This window comes from Lagenorhynchus albirostris, chromosome 2 (assembly GCF_949774975.1).
Source record: "Lagenorhynchus albirostris chromosome 2, mLagAlb1.1, whole genome shotgun sequence".
NCBI lineage: Eukaryota > Metazoa > Chordata > Mammalia > Artiodactyla > Delphinidae > Lagenorhynchus > Lagenorhynchus albirostris.
Window position 1 is genome coordinate 89946083 of NC_083096.1, and position 16775 is coordinate 89962857.

At 40.6% G+C, this 16775-nt stretch overlaps 1 protein-coding gene across 3 annotated transcripts in view; it reads right to left on the reverse strand.

Moving 5' to 3' along the window:
* Positions 1-2579: 2579 nt before the first annotated feature.
* The window catches only part of AHCYL1 (adenosylhomocysteinase like 1), a 41007-nt gene continuing 26811 nt past the window's right edge, over positions 2580-16775 (reverse strand). For 2 of the 3 annotated variants that reach the window (XM_060139414.1, XM_060139416.1), the window contains exons 3-17: positions 14431-14574; positions 13160-13260; positions 12624-12726; positions 11361-11455; positions 10675-10781; positions 9730-9846; positions 9411-9474; positions 8517-8605; positions 8083-8153; positions 7612-7706; positions 7428-7526; positions 6964-7032; positions 6428-6506; positions 5167-5287; positions 2580-4645 (exon numbers count right to left, since the gene is read on the reverse strand). In XM_060139414.1, coding sequence (XP_059995397.1) covers positions 4639-4645; positions 5167-5287; positions 6428-6506; positions 6964-7032; positions 7428-7526; positions 7612-7706; positions 8083-8153; positions 8517-8605; positions 9411-9474; positions 9730-9846; positions 10675-10781; positions 11361-11455; positions 12624-12726; positions 13160-13260; positions 14431-14574 — 1361 coding nt within the window. In that variant the 3' untranslated portion in view covers positions 2580-4638. Of the gene's footprint in view, positions 4646-5162; positions 5288-6427; positions 6507-6963; positions 7033-7427; positions 7527-7611; positions 7707-8082; positions 8154-8516; positions 8606-9410; positions 9475-9729; positions 9847-10674; positions 10782-11360; positions 11456-12623; positions 12727-13159; positions 13261-14430; positions 14575-16775 lie in introns of those variants that run through there. The other variant, XM_060139415.1, reaches the window with a different exon arrangement.

Here is a 16775-nt window from a genome sequence, read left to right on the forward strand (position 1 = left end):
TAGAGCTTGGACTTGGTAACAATGGGAGGGCTATAGTTTGCTGATGCCTGCCCTAACTCAGGGTTTCACAAGCAGTTAAGCAGTGATGTCAATTCTTATTGTACATTCTTTTAAAATTCAGACTTCTCTGGAATTTCCCACATTCAGAAGTTATTTGGCAGGTAAGATTCTGTTCAGGGAGCATTTTGGAGTGAGGCCGCACCCCTTATCCCCACCTTCCTGTTGAACCATCCAGGTCTACGTATTACTTTCACTGAGCTTGTCAAATGAAATACTTTGTTTTGTGCAGGCGTGTAAAATATTGTTTTTCTGTTGCTTTCTTTTCCTTTGCTAACCCAGAAGGCTTAAGACCTTTACTATTACTATCTGGTCTAAGACGTTCCTAAATGGAGCAGATTTTTAAAATTTTCTAAATCGATAAAGCCAAAGTCTGATTTTTTTGTTTTGGAACTATCATTAAAAAAATTTTTTTTAAATCTTTGCAATAATCAAACTTACAAAAACGTTAGTACATTACAGATAATCTTCTCCTGACCCATCTGAGAGTCGTTGACCTGATGACCCATCGCCCCCTAATACTTCATCAGGAAATTAACACTGATGTTACTAGCACATAGTCCTCAGACTCGTTTCAGCAACTGTTCTAATAACGTTCTTGATAGCGAAATGATCCACTTCAGTTCGTTCAGTTAATGTATGTGTCTTCAGTTCTTTGGTTATTCTTTGACCTTGGTAGCCTTGGCACTTTTGAAGATCATAGGCCTGTTATTTTGTAAAATAACAATTTTCAATTTGGATTTACCTTATACTTCCTCATGATTACATTCAGGTTTTGCATCTTTGGCAGAAATATCACAGAAGGGATGCTGTGTTCTTCTCAATGCATCCTATCAAGTGGTGGAAGACTTAGATTTCTCCCATTTTGTTCACTTAAGGTGAACTCTGCCAGGCTTCTCCATTTTAAAACTCCTCTTTTTCCCATTGTACTTAAAAAATATTTTATGGAGAGGTACTTTGAAATTACTTACATATCCCATGCTTCATTAAACTATTCATTCATTCATATCAGTATAGACTCATAGTTTTCTCTTTTATTCAGTGATTTATAAGCCATTATTTGGATGCTCAGATTGTTCCAGATTTGCCCGGTAAGTCCCTTAAGGCTGGGTCTGTGTCCTTTTGACATGCGATTATTTTTTTGAGTACTTCCTTGCTTTCTTGCTCATCTTGTACTTTTCCTGCCCAGCCATGGAATCCGCCATTTCTCCAAAGACTCCTGGCTCCTTTAAGTGGAGAATGTAGTGCCTGAATCTGGATGCTAGGTGTATATGCACTGCACTGGAGGAAGAGGGGAACTGCTGCTCCACGGCTCACTTAGTGGACAGTGCTCCCCTATATTTCTTTATGTTGAAATTCATGAGTTCACACCAAAACCCAATACCCCCTATATTCAAACCCAATACCAGAGTTTATTCTAGTCTTTTCCCTTTCTGATGTGTAACATCTCCTCTAAAAATGAGAAAGCTGGCTTCCGTTATCCTTAATATTTCTGCTTATTTAATCAAGTTCCCTGTTCCTACCCAATCCACCATTGCCATCCCTCCCCTGAGTGGATGCCCTCCCCATCCCAAGTGTAGGATGACTTCCAGCACTAGGCCACACCCCCAGCTCCTACCCACACACACCAGGCTGGGAACCCATGTGGATGCCTGCCCCCATCTAATGGTGGAATTGTGGGTAAAGGAAAAAGGGGAAGGGGAAGGCTGAGTCTTGTTGAGGTTTTATGTAAATTCCACAAAGGAAGAGATCTTGGTTTTCGCTGATGTATCCCAAATACCTAAAACAGATCCTAGCATGTGGTAGGCAATAAAAAACACCTTGAAAAATTTATAAAACTATAGGGTAAACAGTTCATTTAAATTCTTTATATTCAAATATTTAACTTCAAGATATTTCCCCATCATAATAGATTAACTTTTTATAACTATAAAGTTATCAGATTCAGGAAACAGTTAAAAAAAAAAGGTTAAATCTCTGATTAGGCAATGTGAAGTTTGTCTTAAATTTGGATTTATGTGCATGGATAAAACCTCACAGAATTGCACTGAAAACAACAACATTGTTTGGGACCAATTTAACAAAACAGAAAAGGTATTACTTCTGAACAATATTAACAGATACATTGTTAAATCAGAACACACGGAGACAACTTCAGAGATGGATACAGGTATGGGGGGCTGAAGCTTACATAACTTTGGAGGCATTTTTTAAGGAAAAGAATTAGGTACAGGGTCTTATAAGGGGACTGTGTAAGTGAGGAGCCCTGAATTTTAGGTAGCAAGTCTGCTCCTGGAAGGAAGTCAGAGTGAAAGTGTCCAGGCCCAATGCGCAGCACAGAGCAGGCATACAAAATTTTAAGATATAACTGAAGAACTCTGCATCCAGCCTGTTCTTCTACATATTAGGTCCTAAACAAATCTCTCTTAGATACTGCTAACTGACCCCTGACTTGTCCCTTCTTAGAAAACAGGTTTTAATGAAAGTTTTGCTGTTCAAGCAGGAATGACACAGGATTCCAATAAGGTCTTATCATTTTAATTGACTTTAATGATTATTGCTCATCTGCAAGGATTAATATTGCATTCATTAAAAATCATACAAAATAAACTTGTTCCTCCCAAGTTGCTCTCTACACGCTCCCTCTGATGCCAGACATTTTCCCACAGTGTCCTTTGTTACATGGCTTGACAGAGACGGAGCCCTTATCTAGTATTCCTATGGACACAGTAATAGATATGGGAGCAGGGGGCAGGCCAGAGGTCAGCAGGACCTGGGCCCCTTCCCTCCAGCAGAACTCACACGATAGATACCACTGTTGGCCAGGTTACCTCCCCTAAAGGATGTGCTGTTCTGATTGGCTGGTTAAACGCCTTGGGAAAAAGGGCTTGAACCATTAGCATCTACAGAGAAGAAAGCATGGTCACACTGGCAAGGAGTGGGAATGGGCTGGTTACGGAGAAACAGGAGAGGGAAAAATGTTTTGGCAAGATCACTGACCCCTGCTAGGAAGTCACAGAGTGAAAGCTTTCCTTCTTAAGTTTCTATTTTTAATGTCTGTCTTCTCTGATCAATGGCAATAGGGAAATGAAAATTTCTAGTACCTAGCACTACTGCCTGACCCAACTTTGAAGGATCACCAGCTAGAACAAGTTGAGAATTTAGAATCCTGGATAATTATACACTTAAAGCTCATGAGCACAAAGCTCACCTGACCATGCAGAAATGCTGGTAAGCAGGGTGCATGGCATGGGAATACATCTCTCTTATCTCTGAGGATTCTTTCAGAGTGTGAGCCAGGACACACCGATTATTTCCTCTATGCGCAAACTGCCCTTTAAGGTCTCAGTTCATAAACTTTCTGTGACATGCGTCAATCAAAAGTGGTACTGCTTCTGTAAAACTAAAGCCCCAGACAAGTTATACAGAGCTAATTTCCCTCAGCCTGACCCAATTTATCATTCCTCCTCCCATCCACATCTACCTCCCTTTAAGTATTTTAAATTGCAGAAGCACAGCTGATTAGAAACTTGCTCTTAAAGGATAAATCCTAAAGACAGAGCTCAGTGCTGTATACTGAGTAATGGCTCAAGAAATTTGCTTTCAGCACAAGCTGATGGGGCAGAGCTGATAAAATTTACTGTTATGGCCCCAGTTCACTGATGCTATAAACTATGGGCTAGAAACAGAGGGATTATCAGAGTTTGAGATCTGCATTTCTCTAGACTCAACTCTGCACTTTTAGCTCCAAAGGTTCAAAAGATAAACTGATAACAACCACTCAAGCAGCTCCTCAGTATTAAGACTAAACATTTTTCTTACTTAAAAAAACAAAATAAAAAAACAAAAACCAAAAAAACAAACAAAACAAAAACAAACAGAAAAACCCAGAAATAAATGCTAGGGGACAAAATTCAACTTAATAGAGTACAGTCTGGATAAAAACCTGGAAAATGAGAGGGTCTGGTGGGAGTGGAGGAAGGGCTGTACTAAATCCAAGTGGGCCTACCAGATCTTAACAAGCGACACTCACTAGTACACATCTCTGAACCAAACATACCACCTTTACACAGGAAACAGGGCTTGGAACATCTAGGGGAAATTAACATGCACCACCTATACATAACCTACCTGCCTGGTAGGTACCATCCCTGCTCCTCTGAAGAAGTGAAAGAGCACTGATTTCAGCAGCTAAGAAATGGGCTCTTTTAAGGCAATTTAGACATTGCAGATTGTTCCACATAGAAGGTACCTTAGCATTTCCTGTTAATAAGGTACCCAATTAAGACTATAAAGACCCCAGAAATGGTAAAGAAAGAATCACCTTTCTGGGCTGGGAGAGTAAAATCCTTCTTTAGTGACTAGGGTGAGAAACCTTGAATCTCAGTTTCATCTAAAGAGCCATGAAGCAAGTTCCTGTGTGGTCTGCAGAACTTGGATAATGAGATGAAAAAACAAGAAAGAAATTATAGGAAAAAAAATCAAGAGGAAAGGATTAAGAAGAAAATAAAAGTTTTCTTAAAAAATATTTCTTTTAGAGTTGTGTGGTTCACGTGGACTGGTCCTTGGTAATACGGTCCATTAGTATCTGTAAAGAAAGAGATTGACTGTTTAGTATTTGTGTCTTCCACATGAGCGTTCCAAGAAAAGAACCCAGAACAGAGAACACTCTCCAGGGTCCTTCCCCTGCCCAGGCCAGGGATGCCTGCAGTAATTCCCCAGGGATTGTTCCTCCCTGCGCTTCCAAAGGATTTCCAGCAATGCCACCTCTAGCTGTATCTCCTGCTCTCTAACACTATACATCAGTGGTCTTCAACCCTGACAATACATTAGAATAATCTGAAGAAGTTTTACAAAATAAGCCGGGGCCCCATTCTAGACTAACTCTATTAGAGTCTCTGGGGGTGAGGCTCAAGCTCCAAAATCTTAGGAAACGCTGACTTCTTTACATCTACTACTAGATACACAATTTCTCTGTTTGCCTTGTTAGTGTGGGGCAGAGTTCTTGTACTCTTCAAAATTAGCTATAACACTATTTAAAAAAGCTGGCTAGCCTGCATGGCTTAATATTGGGGAGAAGAGCTTTTCATTTACTTTCTCCCAAGTTACCTGTAATAATTGGGTTTGAATGGCCCGTTTTTGTTGAGTCCCAGATATTTTGCTTGGTCATCTGTCAGCTCTGTCAGGTGGGCATCAAATGATGGCAGGTGCAAGCTGGCAACGTACTCATCTAGGAAGAACAAAGCGGCAGGGGGGCAGACTCCATTTCAAATATGCCTCTCAGGGCATAGCTTCCCCCTATTTTCATCTGAAGCTTCTTTGAGAGAGAGGACAAGGCTTGGAATAACTTCGAAAGAATCTAACTCGGAATATTTGCTTAATTTTAAAAAACCCCTCAAAGTTGCCTTTAAGGTATTTCTCTCAGTACATCCAGAGTGCACTTAGAAAGCCATTTGCCAGCGGGACAAAATGGGCCGACTTGTTCCTCCCCATTCTTCTCTGGCAAAGCTTTTGGGTTCACCTCAATGGCCAACATACCATGTACTATTCTCACTTTCCTGCAGCAACTTCCTTAGCTGGATCATAGTCAAATTATGAATCAAAGTGGACACCAGTAAGGTCAAAAGAGTTAAGTCATCAACATTTACTTACGATAAGATCCAAAAAGGCCTCAAATCTTAGGATCATGGATTTCTAAGGCAGCCGGCACAAATGTATTAGTTTTCCATAGATAAGCTTCCTGGGCTTTTGCCTTTATGAATATGAATTAAAAACCAAAAGCCAACACCCAAAGGTAAGCTGAGGTAAGCTGTTGAAGGGGACAACAGCAAGAAGTTTTTTAGCTTTAAGACGACAGGGGTTTGGGCTGACCAATGAGAGGGGAGGTTGGCACCATATTCAGAAAGGTAAAGAACTAAAGATGATGCATTATGTCACGTGAACACAACACAGTTGACCCCTGGAATGACAGATTTTTTGTATATCTCATAGAAGATGGACAATAAAAACTATATTTCTTTGTTTCTCTCATTTTGGTCCCAGGCTGTAATCAGTGGTAGTAAGTTTACTAAACTTCATAAAGCTACTCAGGATAAGAGCATCTACCCTAAACCATTGTGCTAAAGCACCTTTACTCATTAGCTGTAATTCTTACTAAAATTTTGCAATATATTTAGTATTATTCTCACTTTACTGATAAAGAAACTGAGGCTCATGGAGATTAGAACTTGTCCCGAGGTCCAAAAACCACTAAGTGCTAGAATAGGGATTAGAATCCTGACTCTAAATCTAATGCTTTTCATGATATTCATTTTACCAAACCATGCAACAGTCTGGGGAATCAATATAGGTTTCTACTGTTTTCACTCACCCATTTTCTTAGGAAGCAAGTATACATCTTGTTTGTATCGTCCCTCAGGTGCATTATAGAGTTCTATCAGTGCCAAAGCCTAAGAAGGGAAAAGAGGGTCAAAAAACACAAAAACGCTTCTTAGGGACATTAAAAAACAACAACAAAAGAACTAGATTTAACAGGGTCTTGGGGTAAATATTTAAGTGATCTACCACAGTGACAGCACACAGGACTTGGACTGTAATAAACACCAGCACACAACATGGGAGGATTTACCGGTGCTTTTGTTTAGTTCCTAATAAAAGAAGACACTAAATACAATTGAGCTGAAACACTATATTCTAAATTAAAACAGCCAACCAAAGGGACACAAACACTGACACTGCCTGACTAATGATTATTTTCTACACTTGAGAAAGCCGAAATCTTGACAACTTGTAACCTGAAGAAAACAGGTTGATAAGAACACAGGAGGGCACACTCTCATTGGAACTCTGATCTACGCCCAGTTCCACTCATCTTAGTGCAGGCTAAGCCGGCCTTTTGTCACATACCTGTGTTGTAGCTGTGATGGACAGAACAAAGGTGGGAACTGTGGAGCAGCTCAGATTGAGCAGACGACCCTAAAAAGTTGAAACAGTTGTGTTATCCCTCTGTCATGTCATGCAAGTCACACAAATGCTGGAAAGGACTTTATACTCCTTCTAGACTCAGTTAGTAGAGGAAGAATTACAGTTCCAAATCAGGACTCTAGGTTTTATCTTATTTTCTGCAAGTCCATCTGAGTCTGACAAACTGAAGAATCAGCTGTGGTCAGGAAGTAGTATGTTACTTAGTAAAAAGTAGGTATTTTTTGAGTGATTCTATTTGGAGACCAGATTATTTGAGAAATATACCCCTACCCAAAAGACAGAATTCAGGGAAACATAGGCCGAATATGTTTACCCTGCCACCCCTCCCCGGATGGCTCTAACCATATTGTTTGTGCTGTACTGCCCGAACCCTTCTGTGTGTGCACCTCTGCCAGAAGGACGACGCGTTTGCCATCTGGCCAGATGACATGATCCACCTGAGAACGTACTCGCTCCCATGTCAGCTCCGGAGTGCGGAGGCTGGTCTGAAAGGAAGAGAGCGCAGTTGACTGGCTATAATGGAAGGAAGCAAAAAAAGGCCTAGCAACAAATCAATGAGAGAAGGCTTACCACATCAATTTCTGTGTTTGAGTGGCCCATATTGCATACGATACAACTGTTTTTCATGCGATCCAGATGCTCCCGTGTCACTACGTTCTTATTTCCTAAAAGTAAAGGAGAGTGGCTGAGGAAACAGATCCTGGCGGGGAAAGGTACTGACTAGCTTTCAGTTAGAACATGGGACAGAGGTTTGCTGGCACTGAAGAGCATGTATACATTGTGAGGAAAGAAGTGTGTGTTGCCTAACAGCTCTTTAGGCTCAGTTATTTGGTTTTAAGATCAAGCAGGATAAAAAGCCACCAAGGAAAAAGGCTCTTTGTTCAGGAAAATATGTTAAGGTTCTGATAGCTTACTCTAGTTCTCAGACTTCTAAACACAACACAGGTCTTACCTACTTTATATAAAAGTTAATTAGATCATTTTCAAGATTTAACCTCAGAGTTAATACTCCTCCATGTACACCAAAGCACTGACACTTACCTGTGCAAGTTATTACGACATCAACTTGCCGGATGACTTCATTCAGCTTTACCACCCTGAACCCATCCATGCTGGAAGAAAAGGAAGGAACACTATGAGCAAAAGCAAGGAGGCAGTGGGACAGAAGCTGGTCACAAAATGAGACAATTAAATGTCTTTCTAAAGTTAAATCCAGGGCTACCTCGCTGGAATGGTAGTAATAAGCTGTGCTAAACTATACACACTGGGCTCTTCAGACTCCCCAAGATTCCATCCAGGAAGGGAAAACACCAAGAAGCTCTATGAGTGCCCTATGATTACAATGCAGGGAATAAAGCAATCTTAGCCTTCTCCTTCTTTGAGAAATTTCTCCAAGGAATGGTTAATACAATAATCAAACTCTTAGAAACATAAAGTCCCTGGAGTGAACCTAATGGTATTACCGCTGTTCTTACCAGGCCTGCAGAGCACAGATGGGGTCAATTTCTGTGATATAGACAATTGCTCCGAGGGCCTTGAGAGCAGCACAGCAGCCCTTTCCCACCTGCAGAGCATAAGGAAGAAGTCAGGTCCATTCAGGCACAGATATTTAGGCAGGTAGGCTCTCTGGGAGATGGGAATTAGCCTCCCTGAAACCACCAATCATCTAGCAAGTCCTTGCAAAGATGCTCCAATCCAAGCAGAGGAGAAACAGATTCTGATTATGTTGTGACCCTTAGAGGAGTGATTTAGCAGACATTTCAAGGGCTTTAGCAAGGGCTGGAGCTTGGGATAGTAAGAGAGATAAAGGAAATAAAAGTATCACCATCAAGGAAACAAGACCAAGGAAGATCAACTGTAACCTCTAGTTTCCTGTTCCAGGAAAGCCTGATAACTATCACTTGAGAAGCATCTCACTCAAGGACAGCCTAGCAGCTCAGAAACTTCTGTGGGTCATTGTTTATGACAATAAATAAAGTCTCCTGTCATCTATTCTAGTTTAGAGATAATCAACTATATGCCACTTCAGGTTTTACCCTTCACTCCACTAAGTCACCTGTGGGACCAAAATGCTACATATTTACTTGAATTAAGTCTCATAATGAAAAGGTTACTGTTATAACTGGGGGGAAATGATGGCAACATTCCATACCATAAGACAAAGTGGTGAAATCTGAAAACTCAATTCGTTCTATATGTCTCTATTCATAAATCTGAATAAAGGACTTTTGCTACTATTTTGAGACACTTTATCTAAAAGCATATTTTAAACCCTGCATCAGTAAGTCTACACTGACAGCATAAGTCTCCTTCACTCAAAATTTCTAACAAGTCTGTGAAAAGGCAGACACTGAGGCCCAGCTACTTACCTCACCATAGCCACACACCACCACTTGTTTCCCACCAAACATTACATCTGTGGTCCTCTTCAGGCTGTGGAAACAGACAAGCCTCAACTCAAACATTATTAGATCAAATACAGTCCCTCTGAAAATTTAAGTGTGGGCAATGCCCCATAAGAACTTCAACTGGAAGTTGGCTGGGCTCAGTATGAGATAGAATGCCTCTAACAAACTTTTAAAGCCATAGGAAGACCAGGGGGCAAAACTGGAGGGATATCAGACTAACATTATAACCCAACCCAAATTTACCCCCTATAAATTTGAATAATTATACGTTTCAACCTACCCATCTAAAATGGATTCTCGGCAGCAGTATAAGTTATCAAATTTCTGTTTGGTAACAGAATCGTTGACGTTCATGGCTGGAACACAGAGTTTCCCAGCTTTGGAGAGCTGATACAGCCTAAAGGGAGAAGAAAGCCACAAAAACAAAAACAAAGTTAGCTGGTAAAACACAGTAGCTGGCAAAGTCTGCCTAATTCTCTTCAAGCTCTGTGCTGCCCTCCCCAGTCTTATTTATTGCCCAAGAATATTAGTAAACAAGGTAATTCCTTGTTATCTCTCCTAACTTCTTTTCATTTTCTCTTTCCCAACTCCCCCCCGCCTTTTTTTGGAAGGAAAAAAACCTTTCAATTGAAGAAATTTACTTCTCTTTCATAAAAGGGGATACATTTCCTTAGACCAGCATTTTCTTAATCTTTAAAAAAATCCATGCCTACTTCTGATAAAGATTATCAATGATTCTGATATGGTTCCGTGTGTGTGTGTGTGTGTGTGTGTGTGTTTAAGCATGTGCAAGGTGCCCCCAAAGGAGAAACACTCTCTCAGATATTTTATAGGTACTCCAACAAGCAAATAATATTTTGCCCAGTTTTATTTTTTGTAATGTGTATAACATAGTTTTACAATAGATTTTTTTCGTATTTCAGATATAAAATTATAATCCAAAATTGAATACAGTTTTTCAAGATATATTCATTCCCTACCTCCCAGCAATGACTGAGAATCACAGTGGAATAAATGGGAGAGAAAATCTCTGAACTAGAATCTGAAATAACTTCCTTTTAGGGTCTCCTTGATTTTTTCCAAAGGTATATATACTCAAAAGTTTTATCTAATGAAGATACTCCCATTTAGTTACAAGGCTGAAACATAGCCCTAAAGCCTAAAAGAGACCAGAAGAATCTGCTGAGGCAAGGACACAAGGGGCAGCTACTCCAGAATCTGTTACCTGTGAACACCAGTCACGCTCTCTTCCACAATGCCTCGGATCTTCTTAAACACGTTTGGATACTTCTTATAAACCCAGTGGGTTAAGTCTCCCCCATCATCCAGGATCTATAGAACAGCCAGAAGACTTCTATGGGCATTCAGGCTGCTAGAGCTGGGGGGAACTTTGAACCCACTTTCTGCACTAGTAAGAGAGCCCTGTATGTTTTGGAGAGCACTCCTCAGAGCTCCTTAGAGCAGGTTTAGACAGTGGAAACACAGTCAAATTTGTTGGTGTAAAATGGTTAAAAGGATTCCTAAGTTTGTTCTAGGCTATGGTGAAGAGTAGTAGGCTAATCACAGACTCATTTTTTAGTCTAGAGCCCTGATAAAAAGCCCCTTGGAACGTAAAAGGAGAGCTGGGGCAGGAAGGAAAGAAACCAGAATTTTACTCCAAAGAGGTACCATATCATTTTCTTCTATTTCATTCTGCTGTGTATGAGCCACATGTGTTCAGTTGGTCTTACCCTTCCCCCGCCTTTCCATTCAGTACTCAGACCCAGCCTGAATAGGTATCAAGCTAACCATTTTGGCAACAAAGTAAGTGCATAAGACCAAACATCCGAAACATATTTAGGGAACCATGCTTTGAGGGAAAAAAGGAAAGAAATCCATTGTCAAAAGTGTAGGATGAATATGCATTATTACCATGTTGGCTTGCCACCCATCCATGTTCACACAGCGGTCAATGCACCACCAGAAGTCATCTTCTGACTCGCCCTTCCAAGCAAACACTGCAACTCCTGTAGAGATGGAAACAAATCAGCTCATTCCTCTTTGGGGGAGTGTGCTATACCAACATCACTCTCTGAGATCCAGGTGAAGAGAAAAAGGCTAAAGAGATTACGCTGGAAAGGAAACAACTTACGGAGGGCAAGAAGTCAAAAGAGCATCTTTAGTTCAGAAATTAGTTAAGAATTTAAGGGATTTTTGTTTTTGAAAGTATTTTAGAACCTTAAAATGTTATTCTCTTCGGTCAATTTTATACGTGGAACTTTATTCTAAGGAGATAAAATGAAGTGGAAATCAAAACAAAGCTGTTCACTACAGCATTACTTATATTAGCAAATATCTTGAAACAAACTAAATGTTCAACATTAGGAAAATAGTGAAGTAAAATCCCATGGCCATATGACTATTAGAAATGATGCTGTCGAAGTTTTCAGTGACATGGAAACTACTTCTGAAAATGTTATATTTACGTTATAAAATTGTATATATACCGAGACTTATTTCATTTCTGTAAAAAGCGAACAGAAAAATGGAAAAATATGTCAAATATTATCTCTGTGTAGCAGGATTTTAGTTTTTTTGGGGAACCTCTTAAATTTTCTGCAATAAACATCAGAAAAGAGTAAACAAGAAAAACAAAAGTACTATACAGTTGTTTTCTGAGGATCATAGGAAGATGGGAGAACCTTAAAGAAACTTCAGAGTGATTTTCCTTTGAACATTTTAACAATAAAAATTACTTATGTTTAACTGAACTCGTAAGTAGTTCATATATTTTCAATGAAATATTGAATACCAAATTATCTAATGAACTATCAAATAGATGGTACCTCTTACTTGTGTTCTCTCAAAAGTGAGGAGACTTTTGTGAAAGGAGACCAGCTGAGCTCATACTCACACAGCTCACATAGTTTAAAGTTCTTTCTCATTCATTTAACATTAGAATTGGGCATTTCCCCATATATTATATTCTTTACAAAGTTCATTTTAAATGACTATACAATATTCCATTATGCATATGGACCTTTATTATCCATTTCCTTCCTGTTGACACTTGTATTACCCTCCACATTTTACAGCACCTAGACATACATGACATTGTAAAGATAATTCTGATATATAAAAATTATGTTTAGATAATTATTTTGCAGCAAAGTCGGTGAAAAAAGTCGAACTTACCAGCCTCAGCCAGTGCTGCAGCCACTTCATTTTGAGTGGAGTAGATGTTGCAGGCAGACCAGCGGCACTGAGCCCCCAGGGCACAGAGTGTTTCAATCAACACCTATACAGATGTATAGGAAGACAGAGTGAGAAGGAGGAGGGCCAGACTTGAGTGGTAACTAAGAGAACAATGCCCAGCAACTCAGCAACAGGTGCTACACTGGGAAGTTACAAAAGGGTGTGTAATCCACTAATCAGTACACTGGAATCTAACTTTACCCTCCAAAAATGGTCCCAAACGTCTTAATAACATATTTATAACAATCACATTTTTGCAAATCGAGATCTCCCTAAGTCAGGTTGGTTAAAAGTAGGTTATATCTACACAATCAAAGTAGAAAACCCCATTATTGTGTAACTGGGAGGTTCCACTTAATAGTTAGCACTTGGAAGTTAGATAGGGAAGGAAAAGCCAGTTAAAAAAAAGAGAAAAAGTGTCCCTCCCCACCCCCACTCCCATCAGAAGACCATCACTTTTCTCCCAACAAACTCACCGCTGTCTGGGCTGTGATATGTGTACAGCCCACTATTTTAGCACCAGCCAAGGGCTTCTCTCCCTGAGCACGTTTCCTGAGTGAAATCAGAGCAGACATGTCTGTGAAAGAACAGAGTATTTGAGCTAGGTCTGCACTAGCAATATCATTAATTCCTGCCCCAGCGACATCTAGGGCTGGTCTGGATCTGTTGAGATATGGTGAGGTAAGGAAGAAAAAACTCTAAGCACATTTTAAATTTTTATTTTATTTTATTTTTGGCCGTGCCACGCGGCTTGTGGGATTTTAGTTCCCCGACCAGGGATTGAACCCGGGCCCTTGGCAGGGAGAGCATGGAGTCCTAACCACTGGACGGCCAGGGAATTCCCTCTAAGCATATTTATTTGATGTCTGGCAGCTTCAACTGCAGAACAACAGCAGTGAGTTGTCATCTAATCACTTGGAATTTTTCTCTTCCTCTACAGTTTCAGCCTTATATACAGAGGGCTTATATGTAGTCAAATTCTCAAAAGTGATAGAAATGGAAGGTGAGTGTCACCATTCATCTGGGAGAAGAGGGAAGTAGTTATGGCATTGGCTAATGGATTCCTATATACTACAATCATCAGACCAGGAAGAAAGACTTTACATCAGCAGAAGCCACTTGCTTCTGTTTTTCTACGCTGTCTAATCCTATTCTATCAGTTTGTTTGAGTTCTGTACTCCTGCCCAGTATAGAACATGCCTCCAGTGTGAAAACAACAAGAGTAAAGAGACATTATTGCGAGTGGGGCTGGGTAGAGAAACCAAGATTTAACTGATTGTCAGTCATTTTTACTCTTGCTCCAGCAGAGGGTGCTCAGGATCAAAGACCAAAAGAGACCCTAGGTCACCACATCCTTAGCTGAAAACCCTCCCACATTTGCTGCTTCTGGGAAATCTGGGTCTCTGAGATTGGCAGCTATGGTAGGATCCCGCAGAACTAACCACCATGTACTGATCCAGGACTTGCTGACTCTGCAAGCAGATCTTTGAATATGGTATCATGCGGGAGGAAAAGGGCAAGTACTCTGTGTAATTACCACACGCTGAGAACAGGAAGCAGCAGGGAGAACAAGAACAAGAATCCTGAGGCTCAAGCTCCATACAGATAGACTTGTTTATATAAAAGCCCAGGATACTGGAGTTTCCCAGGAGACTTTCAAGTTAGCTTTCAAGCCTTAAGTTGTTTGTGCATTCTGATGACTAGCAAGTGGGCTGCTTCTGGTCCCCTACCCACTCCCTTTCTTTACCTTGCTCTGCAATCTCAATCTCCCGGCGTCCAAATTCTGCCTGCTTGATGTTCTTCACACAGAAATTGCTGCTGCCCTTGGAGTTGGTTTGCTGCTTTTCTCGGGGGGAAACCTCATCATCAGAGCTATCTGTATAGGACGCAGCTAGAACCAGGAAAGAAAGAAAGGAGGAAAGAAAAACCTCAATGGCCCCAACTCCACAGAGTGCAGTCACCAAGGGACTCTCATTTAAGTTAAGCGAACACTCTTAATTGGAGCCACCTTTTACGTCTCTCTCCGTTCTACTCCTCCAGGGTCTAAGAAATGGCATGAATGAAACTGTTGTAGATCTTTCGGTATTGTGGCCCTTTCCCCGCCTGCCCCCCCCCCCCGATGACTTTGCCATTAGTGCCTACGATAAGGAGCTATTGATCCCAAACCTGCACCAGCTCAAGAGAATCCCTCAAAACAGGGGCACTTGGTCCCAACCGGGACTGGAACCAGACATGGCAAAAATGGAAGAATAATTTAGGCCATATAAGGAATGTTATTTCTATAGATCACTAGTTCTCAAACTTAAGTATCTAAAGCATCTGTCAGAATCACATGGAAGGCTTGTTGAAACACAGATGGCTAGGGCCCCACTGCCAGAAACTCCCATTCAGTAGGTCTCAGATGGGACCCAAGAATTAGCATTTCTAACAAATCCCCAAGTGCTGCTGATATTGCTGTTTAGAGGATCATACTTTGAGAATCATTAATGTAAAAGAATAAAAACAGTAAGATAACCTTATCTTATAAAATCTTATAAAGAGATTTTACACTAGGTTGCACTAAGGAACACAGAAATGCCACAAAAGATGAGCAGCACTGATTCTGTTGCCAGCCCTGAGATCACTCAAGATGTTCAACTTTAAAAAGCAGCTTCACAAAAAGCCAAAAATGTCCTTGCAGATAGATACGCAGGAGAATATAAAGCAAGGAGAATATAAAACAATCACTCCTTACCTCTCAAATCACTTTTTTTCTCTCATTGAATATTTTCCTGATCACCGTCTCTGCCAGTGTACCAGGTCTCTCGCTGACTTCTACATACACATCCTCCTCTGTCCAGCTAACACAAATACTACTAAAGGTTATCTATCCACTAGGACAATTTAACTCTATCACTAAGCTTTTAAAAATGCTCTACTAGGTCCCCATAAAACATGGCCATCAAGATCTTTAAAGACTTCTTAAAGCTTCCATCACTCATCCCAACTTTTTCTCTCATAATTCAATCTTTCAAATTTTTTTCTCTTAGCTATAATTAGCCTGCTTGCCACCTATCATTTTTTGTATCTGTCTCACTCCAAGACACCTTTTCACTTATGACAGCCATTATATTTTGGAACCTTTTCTTGCACACATGCTCACATTTATATATTCATTTATTTCCGTACTTAACCCTGTATACCACCATTTGTACTTGTCTGCCTATCTTGTCCATAATGGGTTAACAGTGTCACAGGGCAGAGGATAAGTTTTTAAAAATTGTCTATCCGTTTCTTTTTTTTAAAACAGTCCTTATACCTCAAGCCCAGTCCTAATGTTAGTAATGCAATGCAAACAAGATTATGGCAAAAGAAAATAAATGGCTTTTGGTACAAATTCCTTTGCTGACATTCATAGCAATCTATGACCTTGAGCAAGCCTTTTAATCTTTTAACAATGTTTCCTCAGTTGAACAATGAGGGGGTTGGATTAGATGCCCCGTTTCCTCCGGTACTCAAACTGAGATTCTATATCCTTTTCCATTTTAATTTTCTAATACCCGCCTCTAAAGTTGAGAAGGGCACAGTTCAAAGCAGAAAAAAAGACTGCTTATATAGGGATAAGATAGGAGAGGAGAACTAAAAAGAAACAGCTGGAGCCACATTAGTTGGACTCTTCCCCACTCCAGAGGTTAACAGGGGAAGATATTTCAACATAAAGGGTAACCTAGTAAATAAAAAGAGCTAAATACTAATTTTTTTTTGCTGTACGCGGGCCTCTCACTGCTGTGGCCTCTCCCGTTGCGGAGCACAGGCTCCGGATGCGCAGGCTCAGCGGCCATGGCTCACGGGCCCAGCGGCTCCGTGCATGTGGAATCCTCCCGGACCGGGGCACGAACCCGTGTCCCCTGCATCAGCAGGCGGACTCACAACCACTGCGCCACCAGGGAAGCCCACTAATTTTTATTGTTGACAATTCAAGCAGTCTTAAAGGCAAGAAAGAAAAATAGGTGGCAGGGTATATCTTTAACAAAGAAATCAGAAATTATGCTTCCAAAGTACACCTCTTCTTCAAGGCCAGTTCTGGCAGCCAAAATACCATTGATTTTCTCC